This window comes from Aquarana catesbeiana, linkage group LG10 (assembly GCF_042186555.1).
Source record: "Aquarana catesbeiana isolate 2022-GZ linkage group LG10, ASM4218655v1, whole genome shotgun sequence".
Taxonomy (NCBI): Eukaryota; Metazoa; Chordata; class Amphibia; order Anura; family Ranidae; genus Aquarana; species Aquarana catesbeiana.
In genome coordinates this window covers 163,048,751-163,066,283 of record NC_133333.1, presented here as the reverse complement: position 1 = coordinate 163,066,283, position 17,533 = coordinate 163,048,751, and the positions used below count along the sequence as shown (strand labels likewise).

The 17,533-nt window shown below is 43.7% G+C and overlaps 1 protein-coding gene across 3 annotated transcripts in view; it reads left to right on the top strand.

The window, feature by feature from the left end:
• The window catches only part of LOC141110994 (myosin-binding protein C, fast-type-like), a 264,542-nt gene that overhangs the window by 172,179 nt on the left and 74,830 nt on the right, over positions 1–17,533 (top strand). For all 3 annotated transcript variants that reach the window (XM_073602875.1, XM_073602876.1, XM_073602878.1), the window contains 2 exons: positions 8,888–9,047; positions 9,170–9,274. In XM_073602875.1, the coding sequence (XP_073458976.1) occupies positions 8,888–9,047; positions 9,170–9,274 (265 nt within the window). The remainder of the gene's footprint in view (positions 1–8,887; positions 9,048–9,169; positions 9,275–17,533) is intronic.

The window sequence follows — 17,533 nt, the reverse complement described above, 5'->3', positions numbered from 1 at the left end:
TCCCCCATTATAATGACACTTCCCATCCTTGCCGCTAATCCAAATTGTAATTGGAGGTCTACCTTCCCCTCCTCCCTCTGGTTAGGGGGCCTATAGCATACACCCAGTATTACTTTCGCCTTAGTTTCCTCCCTTTGTAGCTCTACCCATAAGGATTCCACCTCCTCTCTTGCTCCATTTTTGATGTCGTCTCTCACATTCACTTGTACATAATTTTTGATATACAGGTATACCCCTCCCCCTTTTTTACCCTCTCTATCCCTGCGATATGGGGAATGCCCTTGAATGGTTGCCAGCCAATCATGAGAGCTGTTGAACCAAGTCTCTGGAATTCCTACAAAATCTAAATCTTCTTTGTACAACAGTAGCTCTAGTTCTCCTATCTTGTCTGCCAGACTCCTGGCATTGGTGAACATGCCACGTAGTTTAGACTGGACGCATACTATCTCCTTATTGGGTGTTCTGAGGTTGCAAATAGGACTTGTTACTGTACTTACCTCGGGTTTAGGTGTCTGCCACTAATGCCCCCAATACTACCCTCTGGAATTTGTTCCACGCTGACTATCTCTACCTCTGGACCCTCCCCCCGTCGCCTAGATTAAAAGCCCCTCTAACTTGTCGGCCATCTTCACTCCCAGCAGATCTACACCTTCCCCATTTTGGTGCAGTCTGTCCCTGCTAAAGAGCTGGTAACTGACTGAGAAGTCGGCCCAATTCTCCAGGAACCCAAACCCCTCCTCCTATTCTGCACCCGCTCCTCAGCCACTTGTTTACTTCTTTAATCTCCTTCTACCTTTCTGGTGTGGCTCGAGGTACCGGTAGTATTTCTGAGAATACTACTTTGGAGGTCCTTTTCCTCAATTTAGCTCCTAAGTTCATAAAAACCATTTTTTAGGACACTCCATCTTCCTCTGATTTTGTCATTGGTGCCAACGTGCACCATCACAGCCGGGTCTTCCCCAGCCCCTCCCAGTAATCTGTCCACCAGATCCGTGATGTGCCGAACCCAAGCGCGCGGCAGACGACATACAGTTCAGGACTTTGTGACAGATTGCCCTCACAGCACACGTGCTCTCACAGCACTTGTGTACTCACAGCACACGTGCACTCAGAGCACTGGGGTACTCACAGCACGCAAGTTTTCACAGCACACGTGCACTTGCAAAGCTCGGGTACTCGCAGCACTCAGGTATTCACAGCACATGTGCACTCACAGCACTCTGGCACTCACAGCACTCGGGTACTCACAGCACACATGCACTCACAGCACTTGGGTACTCACAGCACACGGGTACTCACAGCACACACTGTGCTCAATTGAGTTTTATATCAGTATTTGAAAGTTAGAGTTTTCTTTTCGTGTTATTAAGTAACCACAGATGTTGTTTTTATTCTTTATAATATAAAGGAAAAAAGCTAAAATATCAAGTATAAACCACATACAAGCTAAAAGTAAAAAACACCTAAAAAAATAAATAACTCCTGCCTGGAATGCAAGCAGTCTGCAATGAGTCAGCCAATGAGTACTATTATATTCATGTCAGATAAGTAAAATTCTGGAAGTTTATCGAGTCAACCAATGAGCACAGGTTTTTGCTGTTTTTTGCTGGTGTTCTCTCTGGCAGCCCTGAACTTCTGTAAGTTCCCTCAGCCATCTACAGCTGTTGGTGAATTCAGTCTGGGTATGGAAACACTGATTAGCTTGCCAGTTAGCCAAGCAACACAGGTTCTCTAGTCCTCCCTCTGCAGTACGCCTGCAGTTGGCAGTGACTACTGTTTGTGTTCCAGTTCACACGGGACTCTAATATTCAGGCCAGACCAATATGTCTGGGGATTCCTTATAGAGTTACCAGTCCAGAGCCAAGGCAGGTTTTACCTGCCCCTATCTCTGGAGGCTCATCTTTGAGAGTGGTTGAAGTAGAATAATGCTGTGTAGGGGTTTACACCCTTTATTTTATCTGAAACTGTCTGAGGCAGTATTATCAGAAACAAACTGTTATTAGCAGGGCACTGTTTGAAAGTACTACAACCATCAGAGAGGAATTAGAAGTCTTACCACATCAGACAGGTTGTTTGGATTCAGTCTTGGACAGAACCTTTCCACTCTTTCCACTCAAGTCTAGACAATTAGCAGGCAAACTTCCTTGAGCCCCATGCATATTGGGTGTTTAGCCCTGGTGTGTGAGGCTCTAGCATTTAAGTGCGAGTGGAGAGCACAGGTGCAGACTGCTTGCATTCCAGGCATTTGTTCTGGGCATTTGTCCCTGGGTGCCTGAAGGATTGGTCCCTACACCCATATGTGTTATCTATTTTACAAGTGGGGGGGACTGAATATGGACCTTTTGGTCTCCAGGATCAGCAACAAACTGGACAGGCTATTCTCCATGTACAGGGATCCTCTAGAGAAAGTACAGAATGCTCTGGTGTCTCCTTGGGATCAGTAAATCCTAATCTATACTTTACGTTCCCTAAAACTTTTTCCTCAACTGCTTCACAGAATCAAGATAGAGGATGTTTCAGTGCTGCTCCTTGCTCTGGACTTGCCCAGGCAGATGTGACATGCTGACCTGGTAAGACTCCTGGCATATGATCTGTGAGTTCTCAGTGTAACGGAATGTCCCTCACTCCGCTTGAGTGCTTCCGTCAGTATACCACTTCCTCCCAGTCTGGACACAGATATCAGATATTCCAACCGCTCATAAGCACAAAACAAGGCGACGCTTGTTTCACTGCTAACATGGACTATTTTTTATTAGAACCAGAATACAAGACTTTATACAACGTTAGAGGAGGTTCCCTCCTCCTGCTCATATTACTCTAACAATACACCTGTAACAAATAAACATGAGCTAATTAACTAATCCTTTATACAGCCTAGGTGACTGAGACATGACCATTTGCCCAGACTTGTGGTCACCGAGCTTCACACAGTAACAGAGTTAATTATCATAAGTACAACCACAGGACATTTTCTCACAATAGCAGAAGCTCCAATAGGAGTCGGCCCGTTTCCTACATTGTATAGAGGACAATGTGATCAGCTCTCTCAATTAACTAACATGTTGAGTTCAGAATCAATCAAACCAAGAATAGTCTCTACATACATCCTGGGAGATATTGTGGACAAATATTACTGTCCCATTTTAAGTAGTCCAAGCTATATTTTCTCACTCACCCTGTGCCAAGATAGCACAGAGTGACTTAGACATAAGAGGTGTATGGGGAGCTGAAACAAGGGCATCCCCTACTTTCCAAGGGATTCTGAATTCCACGGGCCCTCCCGTCACATCTCTCCCCTTTCGGCAGAAGTCTAACACAGGAGGAGACCCCAGACAGGTTGACTCCGAAGTTAGTCAGTAGTTCCAGTCCCCTAATGCCTGTACCCACACAGTACCCCAAACAAATTGTTACAAACAAAGCATTACTCACCCAGCCAACCTCTGCCTCTCTCAGAGAACATATCTGCCGCTGGGGAGAGGCCAGGACTGGCCCTTCTCCCTGGAGTCCTTTCTGCCACTGGAGAGAAGACATCCGTCATGCTGTTGGGGATCTGGGCCGACTGCCCAGCATCCCTGGGGTATACAGGTGGAGACTAAAGTCCCATCCACCTTCACAGGAAATCCATCCTCTGTTAGTTGAGGGCAGAGTCCAGCAGTACTCAGCCCTGTTGCCAGCCCTTCTGCTGGAAACCCCCACACCATCTGCTCCAGCTAACTGTTGGGGAGGGAGGCCTACTGCCTCGCCTCCCTGGAACTCTGTAGTTGTTGCCGGTGCTGGGCAGAGGTTGGTAGCACTCTGCCCTGTTGCCAGCACTTCTGCTGGGGACTCCGCATCCTCAGCTCCATCTAACCGTTGGGGCAGAAGGCTGGCTTCCTCCACTCCCAAACTGTGTAGCTGCCATTGGGGAGGTGAGCCGGCTGCTTCTTTTTCCATTCCCTCATCTGGCTGCTGGGACGACATGTCTATGGTACTGTCTCCCAGGTGCACTGATCTTTGCTGGGGAGGAAAGGCTGCTTCCCCCACCCTGGCCAACTGTTGGGGAGGGACAACACACACCTCCTTTCCCATCTCCCCCTGTATCTGTTTGCTAGGTGGTTCCTCCTCTACAGAAACGTCTATTAAATCCCCAGTCTCTGGAATTGCTAAAAGTGTGGAGCAGAGTTCTTGGACCCTCTGTTCAGTTACCAGATCTTTAGCTGGAGAAGTTTGTTGTAACTCCACAGATACTGCTGTTGGTGCTGGGCCGAGCACAGTGAAGTTTTGTCCTAATACCAGCTCTTCTGCTGGAGGCTCATCAGGTTGTTCTTCCTCAGCAGAAAAGTCTATTAAATCCCCTGTCTCTGTAACTGGTGTCTGGGGATAGAGGTTCACCATCTCCTGCCCTTGGAACCCAGAAGATGCTATTAGTGCTGGGCAGAGGTTAGCAGAGCTCTGCCCTGTTGTCAGCACTTCCGGTTTGGGGACGGCAATCTTCAGATTTTCCACTGCCGATTCTCTGGCATGCTGCTGGACAGGCACATTCCTCCATCTAAGATCATACCATGCAGAAACAGGATCACCAAGGTCAGTCAGCACTTGCTGCATCCGCCATAAGACCTCCGCCTCCCTAGCTGTGGGGGCAGGTTGGCAAAGCACACTGTTCCTTTGCCACATTGCTGACTCTTCAGCAAGGATTTCAGAGTCGTCACCTGGTATTTCCTGAAAGTCCCAGGCAAAGGGAGCCCAGCCCTCGTGCTGAGCAGAGTCTAGCAGCCGTCTGTAGGCGATCTCCAGCTCCCATTCCTGAAAGGCCAGAAACTCTATATCTTCCAGTGCCCAGTGCACTTCCGAAATGTTCAGTAGCTGTTCTCTGTAATCCCTTATTTCGTCCAACCGACACTCCAAATCACTCCCAAAGTTAGGGTCCCCTGTCAGCTTCACATACAACAGTCCCAGGCCGCCGTAGCCAAAGCCTTCCGTTGGGCTGTCATCCGCTATCCAAGGGCATGCTTGGGATACATGCCACCGGAGGGCTCTGTAGCTCTCATCCAGCCGCATCTCTGTACAGACCAGTCTGCTTAATTCCACTGTCTGCTCCTTGTTCGGCTTTTCTCCCAAAAACAGAACCCGCAATCCATACTGCGACCAGTACCTTTCCTCGATGCAGGGGAGAACTTTTCCCTGGTGTCGCTGCTCACGGGCTAGCGCTTCCTTCCAGAGTTCACAGCGGATAGAAACAAACCATCCCAGCAGGACCTGCTCTGATACTGGTCCTCTGTGCTGTTTTTGCATCTCTCGCAACCTCCTTCTGAATTCCTCTTCCATGGCGGCTGGTATCTGTACCTCTCCTCTCCTGCTATCCGGACCTTGAATCCAGGTGGAAGCTTGGATGTCCCAGACTGCATGAAGCGTCCCGCTGCTTGCCACCAATGTAACGGAACGTCCCTCACTCCGCTTGAGTGCTTCCGTCAGTATACCACTTCCTCCCAGTCTGAACACAGATATCAGATATTCCAACCGCTCATAAGCACAAAACAAGGCGACGCTTGTTTCACTGCTAACATGGACTATTTTTTATTAGAACCAGAATACAAGACTTTATACAACGTTAGAGGAGGTTCCCTCCTCCTGCTCATATTACTCTAACAATACACCTATAACAAATAAACACAAGCTAATTAACTAATCCTTTATACAGCCTAGGTGACTGAGACATGACCTTTTGCCCAGAATTGGGGAGCTGAAACAAGGGCATCCCCTACTTTCCAAGGGATTCTGAGTTCCACAGGCCCTCCCGTCACACTCAGGATCTTCAATCCTAATGACTATTTTGCTATCATACTTCCCAGTCACTGGCTTTAATGACATTGCTATTGAAGCCCCTTCTTTTTTGAGTTGGGCATCTCTGAATTTGTGTTTCCTACAATGCTTAATGCTAGCCTAATTTATGTAAGGTCTATCATCGGACATAAAAGTAGTTCAGAGAGCACCATATGAACCTATTAAAAACATTTCTCTCTCTACTCTCACTCGCAACATGGTGTTTCTATCCACCTCTTTGAGACAAGTGTCTGAACTGAGGGCCTTATTTTGCAAGGAACCCTTTCTGGTTTTACATAGGGACCAGGCAGTGTTGAAGCCCAGTGCTTCATTCTTGCCTAAGGTAGCCTGTGTCTTTCACTTTAAACAGGCTTTTGTTCTTTGATCCCTCTATCAGCAGTATAGTTCAGAAATAAAGAGTTTATTTCAAACTTGGGATGTGAGAGCATATATCTTTGCCACTGCTTCTTTGGGAGGATTGAGTCTTTTGAATTGCCAAATGGACCCTGTAAGGGTACACTAGTTTCATAATCCACCATCTCAAGGTGTCTTAGGCAGACTATCATCCAAACTTATAAGTAGATCTAAAGGCAATTTTTTTTATTTTATTTTGAGTAGAGAAAGGGAGAGTCATAACCCCTGTCAGGTGTTTTTTTGCCATCTGTGTCTCATTGGGTAGCCAAAAAAGGAAGTGAGAAGAAATCCCTCCGATGTGAGGGAATCCCTATTTTTACCAATGTCACCAGAATGACATTATTCTCACTGGAAGATTTCTCCAAAATTATTGTTCTGGGGATAACCCAAAATTTGGGAATTTCTTTCACTTTCACTGATAATGGTAAAGAGAGAGAGGGGATCTCCCTAATGTGGGCACAGACAGCAATAAAGATCTGACAGGTGTTCTAATCTCTCTCCACCCTGTCTAAAATGAAAAAAAAATATTGCCTCTAGCTAGAATTTAAGGATTTCTTTTCTTTTCTGTCAAGGTACACTCTTTCTAGATCTGTAGGTGCTTCTTGTTCTTTTTGGCATCTTGAAACTTTCCCAGTTTGCAAGACTACCACCTGGTTTTCTGGCTACACTGACATACAGTGTCATCAGATCAGCTAGCCACTGTATATGGTCACTGCCACAGCAGAAATGTCTCCAAACCAGTGGCTCCAGTCACAGTGTTCCCAGTCACCACCACACCAGTCCCAGGGTCACCATAAGGCCTTGTTCACATGTGCGGTGCGCTCTGAAAAGTGATCAGTGTTCAGATCTCTCTTCACAGGCCATTTGACAGGCAGTGAGGAGGTGCTGTATGGCCTCCTCACTGCTTGCTTTAACCCCATTCACTTAAATGGGTCATGATTGGCGGGCACTATGCCTGGTGAAATGACAGGGGGTATAACTCCTCCCATGGCTTGTTTTACCACCCCCCCCTACATTGCATATAATTGAGCCCTAATAGTGTATCCAGTCACAGTGTCTATAAATGTGATAGAAAGTCAGGAAATTAGATGTGTAATTTATGCCCCTAGAACACCTGAAGGTGCTCCTTGATTTTTGGGATTTTCTATATGGCTAGCCTGTGAAAAAATCTCACATATGTGGTATTACCAGACTCAAGAGGAGTAGCAGAATGTGTTTTGGGATGTAATTTTAACCATGCCTATGCTGCCCATTAGAAATATCTTATTAATTGACAACTTTGTGTAAAAAAATATATTTTCATTTTCATACCGCATTTTCCAAAAACTTGTTGTAAAAATGTGATGGGTAGTTAGGAAATTAAGTGCATAAGTTATGCCCCTAGAACACCTAAATGTGCTTCTTGGATTCTGGGACTTTCTCTATGTGGCTAGTTTATGAAAAAGTCTCACAGGTCGTATTGCCGTACTCGAGAGTAGCAGAATGTGTTTTAGGGTGTAATTCTAAGTATGCCCATGCTGTGCGTTAGAAATATTTTATCAATTGATAAATTTGTGTAAAAAATGTTTAATTTCCGTTCCTGCATTTTACAAAAACTTGAGGCAAAACATTTTCAAAAGACTCACTAGGCCTTTCAGAAAATACATTGGGATGTTTGTTTTTCAAAATAGGGTCATTTGTGGGTGTTTCTCCTGTCCAGGCACTTGAGGGACTCAAGAAAAGTGACAGATAGCCGGGAAATTAGATGCATAATTTATGCTTCTTGAAAGCCCAAAAGTGCACCTTGGATTTTGCCCCCATCCCCCCCCCCCCATGTGTGTAGGCTATGAAAAAGTCTCAAATGTGTGGTTCCCCATATTATGGAGTACCAGAATGTGTGCTTGGGTGTAATTGTAAGTATACCTATGCTGTGTGTGAGAAATAACTAAAATGACAGCTTTGTGAAAAAATACAAATGTTATTTTATGTCTTCATTTTGCAATAAATTGTGACAAAATGACTTTCAAAAACTCACCATATCTCTTAATAAATAACTCAGACTGTCCACTTTCCGCAAAGGGGTCATTTGGGGGTATATGCACTTACCTGGCATTTTAGGTCCTGAAGAAATGAGATAGGCAGTCAGTATATCAGGATTGATTAATTTTCAAATATATATACCATGGTTTGTAGACTCTATAACTTCCATACAAACTAAATAATATACACTGATTTGTTTTTTTTTTCACCAAAGAAATGTAACAGAATACAATTTGGCCAAAATGTATGAAGAAAGATAATTTAATAGCCAGGTTTTATAGCAGACACTAAATAAAAATGTTCAGTATTTTTTCCTTTATATAGTAAAAAGTAAAAAAAAACCCAGTGATGATTAAATACCACCAAAAGAAAGCTCTGTTAAAAAAATGTATATAAAATCCATTTCTGTACTGTGTTGCATGACTGAGTAATTGTCATTCAAAGTGTCACAGCACTAAAAAAATTGCCTTGACTTCAAGGGGGTGAAACAGCCTGGTCTTGAAGTGGTTGAGGCAACGATCACTGGCAATACTAGTAAATGTTAATCCTACCTGTATATGTGAATAGGTAATCAAATGCGTTCTGCTTTTTTATTTAGTATGGAGGGTTTTTTAAAATTTAGGTTTGTACTATTTATTAATTTTTTTCATTGTAGGAATTTACAGATATTGAAGGCCGGGTGCACGTAGACACAGTAAAAGATCAAAGCAGCTTTGTTATTGACGGAGCAAAACGAGAGGATGAAGGCAATTATAGGATAGTAGTAACCAACCCTTCTGGAGAGGATAGTGCCACTCTATATGTCAAAGTAGTAGGTAAGGAAATGGTAAAAATCCATATATATAAACTAGAATTATGATTTTGGAAATAGTTCATATGTAGCAGAAAACTAAGATGTATTACTAATGCCATGTTTACATTTTATTTTCCATTCTAGATATTCCTGATCCTCCACAGAACATTCAAATCCCAGGTGTTGGAGAGGACTGGGCAGATGTTATTTGGGATCCCCCAAAATATGATGGTGGTCAACCTATCTTAGGTAAGCAAAACTTAAAAAGACTCAGTAAGGGTTGAGCTATGGTTTAAGCTTGACAGCTGGTGCCAGAATGCTTTTTGTCTATATCAGTGATCTTCCGATTGAAGCATTTTGTGCCATTGTCTTCAAGAGACAGAGCGTTCCTAGATATATCTACATGATAAGTCCATTTCAGAGAGCTATCTTTTTGTAAGAATTTTGTTTATCTTGAGAAGCCTTTAATTACCCCTGTTTTCCCCTACTGCATCATCCCTATTTTTGCATTAAATTATTGAGCATGAATGGGGTGATCTTACCCAGATAGGGTCAATAGATGATACAAAGTATAGTGCAAACGAGCCAAGATACAATATCTAAAGAGCAGAGGCAGGGTCAAATGAAACAATGTCATGGACAATTGTAGATGTTTGATGGGCAGAATGCTTGATTGTAGATGTTAGATGGGCAGAAGCAGCACACCAGGGACTTGGACAAGACACAGAAGCATTACCTGTTTGTAATGCTGAAAACTATTTTTACACACACATGCACACATGCACACACCTGGTTGCTTAGAGAAAGAACAAGTTAAAATTATAAGTACTAGTTCCTAATGTTCCTCACAGCCACCAACCAGATTTGACCTTTGATTGCTTAAATCTTTGAAAACATGCAGCAGAAAGAGTAGCATCGGCTTCAGGATGCAGAATCCCTTTAATCAGGATGTGGGGAGCTCTCTGGAATCTGGCTTCAGTGGATTTCAAAGGATTAAAGTGGTTCTAAAGTGTAAACATTGTTTATCTTAATGCATTCTCTGAATTAAGGTAAAAATTGTGTAATAATATCGACCCCTTAACCCCTCCCTGATACACAAGTCTTCACTCGATCCAGCGCTGTGCCCATCTATATGTGGCTCTCTCACTCTCACAGGCCTTGCTGAGGCATCGGGAGCCATTGGCTCAGTCAAATCCTGTGACGAAGAAGCAGGGGGCAGGGCTGAACCATATTGTCTGTGTTTATGAAAGCTTGGGATCAATCCTGCAGGTGTGCCACAATAGGAAGCAGCTTCCTATGGCACCACACGAAGAAGAGGATTGGTGCCGCCCTGTGCAATAGAGGTATAGCATGTTTATTATTTGCAAAAAAATAAGCTTTACAATCACTTTTTTGATCTTGAAATTAAGTGAACTTTCTAACTTTACCACAGTTGCAGTGTTTGCTGGATAGCTTTTTGACAATTTTTAGTTGTTGCCTATATTTGATCTTGAATTAAAACTATAGTAGAACTATAGGCAAAACTTTTTTTTTCATTTTAGATGGAGTAAGGGAGGGTTATAACCCCTGTCTGTGTATTTTTTGCCATCTGTGTCCCATTGGGGAGATTTCTCTTCACTTCCTGTCCCATGAGCAAAACAGGAAGTGAGGGGAAATCCCTGAAAATTAAGGGAATTTCTTTGGAACCCCCAGGTCACCAGAACTTGTATCCCCATTGAAAGATTTCCCCTTTATTACTTTTCTGGGGACAGCCTAAATTTGTTGTTTTCTCTTACTTTCATTTTCAATGATAATGGTAGGGCTCAAAATTTAAAGTCCTGAGCTACTAGTGAGGCCTTAAGGGTTACTCGCCACCAGTTGCCCCACCCAACCCCTACCCTGCCCCACCCCCAATTCCACCCCTAAACATGCCCTCATAAATGATCTCATGAAATTACACTTAAACGTTTTTTTGCAGAATTAAGCCCAACAATGCCGCTTCACCTGTGCCCAACAATGCAACCTCACCTGTGCCCATCAATGCAGCCTCACTTGTGTCCATCAATGCAGCATCACAGGTGCCCATCAATGCAATCTCACCTGTGCCAATCAATGCAGCCTCACCTGTGCTCATTAATGCAGCCTCACTTGTGCCCATCAATGCAACCTCACCTGTGCCCATCAATGCAGCCTCACTTGTGCCCATCGATGCAGCTGTACCTGTGCCCTTCAATGCAGCCTCACTGCTCATCAATGCAGCCTCACCTGTCCCCAACAATGTAGCCTCACTGCTCATCAATGCAGCCTCACCTGTGTCCAACAATGCAGCCTCACTGCTCATCAATGCAGCCTCACCTGTGCCCATCAATGCAGCCTCCCCTGGGCACAGCAATGCAGCCTCACCTGTGCCCAACAATGCAGCCTCACCTGTGCTTATCAATGCTGCCTCACCCGTGCCCAACAATGCAGCCTCGCCTGTGCCCACCAATACAGCCTCAGTGGGCCCAACAATGCAGCCTCACCTGTGCCTATCAATTTAGCCTCATCTGTGCCCAACAATGCAGCATCACCTGTGCCCAACAATTCAGCCTCACCTGTGCCCAACAATGCAGCCTGATCTGTGCCCAACAATGCAGCCTCACCTGTGCCCAACACTGCAGCCTCACTGCTCATCAATGCAGCTTCACCTGTGCCCAACAATGCAGCCTTACCTGTGCCCATTAATGCCACTTCACCCGTGCAGGGCAAGAGAGAGGAGGGGAAGAGAATTGCCAGTGGATCATCACAAAGCAGGGAACATCGCTATAACAGCTTTCATTTGAATTGCAGAGTGTTCCCCACACTCGCCGTCACATACAGCCCCACCTCCTGGCCCAGTTACTTTGATATACGTCACACGTCACTTGAAAGTGCACTTGTAAGTGCAGTCACTGTAGATCGCTGTAGATCTGAGGGGAAGCTCTGCTGATTTTATCATCCAATTATGTGCAAGCTAAAATGCTGTTTTTTATTTTCCTTGCATGTCCCCCTCTGATCTACAGCGTCTGCACTTCCAGGTGCACTTTTTAAGTGCACTTGCAGTGCACTTGTAGTGCAAAGTGGATTTGCCTTTAGTAAATAACCTCTCAAGTCCACTAAATAGCAACAGTCAAGAACATAATAATGTATAAGGTATAAATGAATCTGCTATATGTTAAAGTTTGTGGGAAAAACCTTCCTTGAACAGCACTGAAAATATATGTAAGACATGGTGGATTAGATACAAAGCAGCGCAGGAAGGGCAAGTACTTAGTTTTGTAGCAGACAACATAGTAATATGCAACAGGCAAAGAAATCAAATAACACAGTGCCACCTACTGTCCTTTTACAGTCTTCCAACGGAACGTAGCTGCAGTTGTTGCAATATTGCGATGACAATATAAATGAGAATCTGGAATAAAGCAAGCAGACAGCAGTTCTAGTCAGCTCAGCTAGGTAAAATTCCATTCCTACCAGCTGAACTTGGTTTAAACACATTCAGGGCTCACAAAACACAGCTTTTACAGGTATTTGACGTTTTTATTGTCCAGCCTGTAAAAGCACCTCTATGTCAGCCTGTGTCCATGCACACATAAGCGTTTACAGGCGTATTAGAGGAGGAGCAGGCTGGAAAAATATGGACACACCCCCCTCCCCCCTAGGGAAACATGCACAGCTGAGGCTGGGGCCATCTCTTAAGATTTCCTGATGTTGAGACATGGGGTTTTTTTTATTAAAGGCAAATCCACTTTGCACTACAAGTGCACTTGGAAGTGCAGTCGCTGTAGATCTGAGGGGGGGCATGCAAGGAAAATAAAAAAATAGCATTTTAGCTTGCTCATGATTGGATGATAAAATCAGCAGAGCTTCCCCTCATTTCAGATCTTCCCCTCAGATCTACAGCGACTGCACTTCCAAGTGCACTTGTAGTGCAAAGTGGATTTGCCTTTAGTAAATCAACCTCAATCTGTCAAAAATGACTCATGCAGATAGGGGAGAGCAGGAGGGATTCATACTATGACCAGGTTCACACTGGTGGGCTGCAGCCAAACTGTAGCACAGGTGTATTCCGCGTTTGTATCTTTTGTTTTACCCTCAGTTTTAAATGCTGTCCCATTGATTTCTTTTAGGTTGCACGGTTTCTGAAAGCACACCAAAAGCCCTGCTTGCTGCGTTTTTGGTGTGCTTTTAGAAACTGCGGCAAAGTGTGCAAAACAAACACGGATACGCCCACACTGCGGCCAAACTGCAGTGCACCAGTGTGAACCAGGTTTAAATGCTATAAATTGAGGCAAGTACACAAAGATATTCAAGTATGTGCTTTGTTCATTTTTTCATTTCAAGGGCTTTCAATAACGACTGGACTTTCGACGGACTGAATCACGTCGGACTTTGCGACGGACTTTCGATGGACTTTGACGGACTTCCGTCGAATCGGACTTGTCTACACACAATCACACCAAAGTCCGATGGATTCAACTGTGATGACGTACGACCGGACTAGAATAAGGAAGTTCATAGCCAGTAGCCAATAGCTGCCCTAGCGTCGGTTTTCGTCCGTCGAACTAGCATACAGACGAACAGATTTTTAGACCGGACTCGAACCCGTCAGAAAGATTTGAATCATGTTCTAAATCTAAAGTCCGTCACATTTTCGACAGATAGGGTCCGCTGCAGGTCCGATGAAGCCCACACGCGGTCGAATTGTCCGACATGTGTACACGGCATTACACTTCTCTTGCTGAAGTTATCCACAAGGGTCAGAGGAAGAAATTGAAATAAGAAAAAGATTATTACAGTTTAAGGATGGATGTTTGCTCTAGGGATGAGCTGAATTGCTTCTCAGATGTTCAGACAAGACTCAAACCTTAAGGACGTTCAACAGAAATTCCTCCTGCTGAACATCCCACAATGCATTGCTTCAGCTATCTTGTCAGTTGCAAGATTTTGGCTAATGTTGGTTCACAGTAAAGTGTATTGGTGGATTTAGTGTGAGTGATGGACAGCTGACATTTATTTAAAGAAAAACGGAAAATTGAATACTCACCTTTCCGTAATTTTCATTTCCTGGTGTCTACCCATGGCAGCATACCAGTGGTTGGTGGCTCTGCCCTCGACCAACCCACAGGACCACGTAACTCTATAAAAAAAAGAGTTACTCCCCCCCTCAAGTATTCTTGTAAGTAGAAAAAATATATATAAAACACAAAGCGCTGTGATGCTAAATAGCTGATAATTACACATAAAACCAAGTGAGGCTGCTATCAAAAGAGAGTGTTTTCAGAGTCACTTAAAAAGAATAAATAATGATATTTGAAGCGCTTCACAATGTGCATGAAAATGAATATATAAGAATAAATATAAATAGTCAAATAAATCCAGTGGTGAGTAAAAATTCCTATAAAATCCAGCAATCAAAATAGTGTAAAATTATAAAAAATTAGTGACACCAAATGTGTAAAAAATTCACATAAAAAATCCACATAAAAATAAATATATAGGGATGTATTCAGAAGGTTCAATTATACAGGTGTAGAATCCTGATTGGTATAGAGCTTTTGATCACTAGCAAAGCTGTTTAAAAACACTTGCTTAATTAAGGTGCTCATTGATAGTACCAATGTGTTTTTTGCTTCTATTCACAACCAATGTGAGAATCATAAACAGGCAGATAAGAGAAAAAAACAATCATTGTGCAATAGTTAGGATACCAAGGTACACAGGCAAACTTCAATCCACTCACGTGTGCCTTATAATGATAAGGCATATGCAGGTTTTACTATAGCAGTCAGCCGCCTTAGACAGGAGCAGATTCAGTGCAGTACACTGTGTGAAACTGCTGATCTGCACAGATCTTCCTTGGCTCCTCCCACGCGTTACATCACAGTCACGTGACTTTTTCAAGGATCCTTGAAAAAGTCACGTGACTGTGATGTAACGCGTGGGAGGAGCCAAGGAAGATCTGTGCAGATCAGCAGTTTCACACAGTGTACTGCACTGAATCTGCTCCTGTCTAAGGCGGCTGACTGCTATAGTAAAACCTGCATATGCCTTATCATTATAAGGCACACGTGAGTGGATTGAAGTTTGCCTGTGTACCTTGGTATCCTAACTATTGCACAATGATTGTTTTTTTCTCTTATCTGCCTGTTTATGATTCTCACATTGGTTGTGAATAGAAGCAAAAAACACATTGGTACTATCAATGAGCACCTTAATTAAGCAAGTGTTTTTAAACAGCTTTGCTAGTGATCAAAAGCTCTATACCAATCAGGATTCTACACCTGTATAATTGAACCTTCTGAATACATCCCTATATATTTATTTTTATGTGGATTTTTTATGTGAATTTTTTACACATTTGGTGTCACTAATTTTTTATAATTTTACACTATTTTGATTGCTGGATTTTATAGGAATTTTTACTCACCACTGGATTTATTTGACTATTTATATTTATTCTTATATATTCATTTTCATGCACATTGTGAAGCGCTTCAAATATCATTATTTATTCTTGTAAGTAGTCTTCAGAACTTTAAGGATTATTGAAAGGAGGGTGTATGCTGCCATGGGTAGGCACCAGGAAGAGAAAATTACGGAAAGGTGAGTATTCAATTTTCAGTTTTACTGGTGCCTCCCATGGCAGCATACCAATGGTAAATAATTCGCTTATAGGGAGGGTACTGCAATAATAATTTTTAAAGAGTTTACAAAACTGACAGTTCCAAGGTCTTTTTCCCAAAGTCTCGGGAGGTGAGGACCGCCGGATCTAGGCTATAGTGCGACATGAAGGTGTTGAAGGATGACCAACTAGCCGCCCTGCAAATTGTCTCAGGGGAGACCCGAGCCAAAGCTGCCCAAGAAGAAGCCATTCCCCACGTTGAGTGAGCATCGCAGTTGGGACTGAGAGACCACTAGCCCGATATGCCTTCTGGATTAGTTTCATGATCCAGCTGGCCAAGGTCGTCTTGGAAGCTGTCATTCCTTTCCTTGCGCCCTTAGGAATAATAAATAGACGCTGATTCTTGCGTAATTGTTGTGTCAGCTCTAAATAATGCCTCAGGGACCTGGCCACATCCAATTTATGTAGTCTTGAGGAGGTTGGATCTTCTCCGAAGGCCGGGAGAACCCATTCTTGATTGAGATGGTAAACTGAGGGTACCTTCAGGACAAACTGGGGAATAGGCTGCAGAACTACCCTGTCCGGAAAAAACGTGACATAGGGCTCCTGTGCCCCTAGAGCTTGAATTTCCGACACTCGCCCTGATGTGATGGCGATCAGAAAGGTCGTTTTCCAGGAAATATCCTCCAATGAACATTCTTCAGTGGGAGCAAAGGGTGGATTGGCCAAGACATTGAGGACCACTGTCAGATCCCATTTGGGGAAAAGAGTTTTCCTGGGAGGGTGTAATCTTAGGCCTGCCTTCAGGAAACGGTCTACGAGGGGATTTAGTGCCCAGCGTGTGTCAGTCGCGAAGCGTCCACATACACTGGGGGGGGGGGGGAGCGGAGGCCGAAGCAGGTAGAGGCTGTGAGGAGCTTCTGGCAGTTCCAGGGAGCACGCTATGGAAGAGGAGAGCGGTATACCAGCCTAGATGGAGGTAGAAACGGGCATTCAACACTAGAGAGCCCATACAGGTACTTCTGGGTAATCAGCCCAGGAGACAGAGGAGAAAGAAATGCTCCTGGATCTCTGCATATGCCCCAAAAAGATCCACAGAAAAACGGGCTCCCATACTTATATGGTGCATTTAGCAACCCAAGACATGGGTCTCCATACTGCAGGAGAGCATGAACCTGCAATGGTCACACCATATGTCGGTGAGGTAGGGCTGGCTGTGATCCTGCAAGGATGTGGACAGGGAAAATACCTGAGGAGGGGAGTAACTCTTTTTTTTTAAAGAGTTACGTGGCCCTGTGGGTTGGTTGAGGGCGGAACCACCAACCATTGGTATGCTGCCATGGGAGGCACCAGGAAAGAAAGGTTAGCATGCTTTCAGTATCATGCTTTATACAGCTCTACAGTTTAGTGCTATATACACAGTAAAATAAAACAACCCAAAAAAGGGTTAACGCTGCGCTAGAAAAATGTATATTGAAAAGTGAGTTGTAAAAGCCGCCAGCACTAAAAGTCTAATACTAAACTCCAATATATCAAAAAACAAAATAAGTGCAGCGCTGAAACTAAATATAAGTTGTATAAAAAATAACCATAAGGAGTGATTAACCCACCAAAAAAATATATGAAGAAAAATATAAGAAATATAAAATAAAAAACAAGTCTCCCATAGTAGACAAAGACAGATGTCTCACCATGTACTACAAGTGAAAAAAATATATGTAAGGTAGTGAATTAAGTCCCAGTTATAAACAATGCATAAAACTCAAAACAGTCCATAAACAAGGTGAGTTGATGACCAAAGTGCATATGTTCAGAAAAAATGTGACATAGGTGAGTCCAGTATCCAAAGTGATTCGCACCCAGGTGAGATATGAGGCTCCTTACCA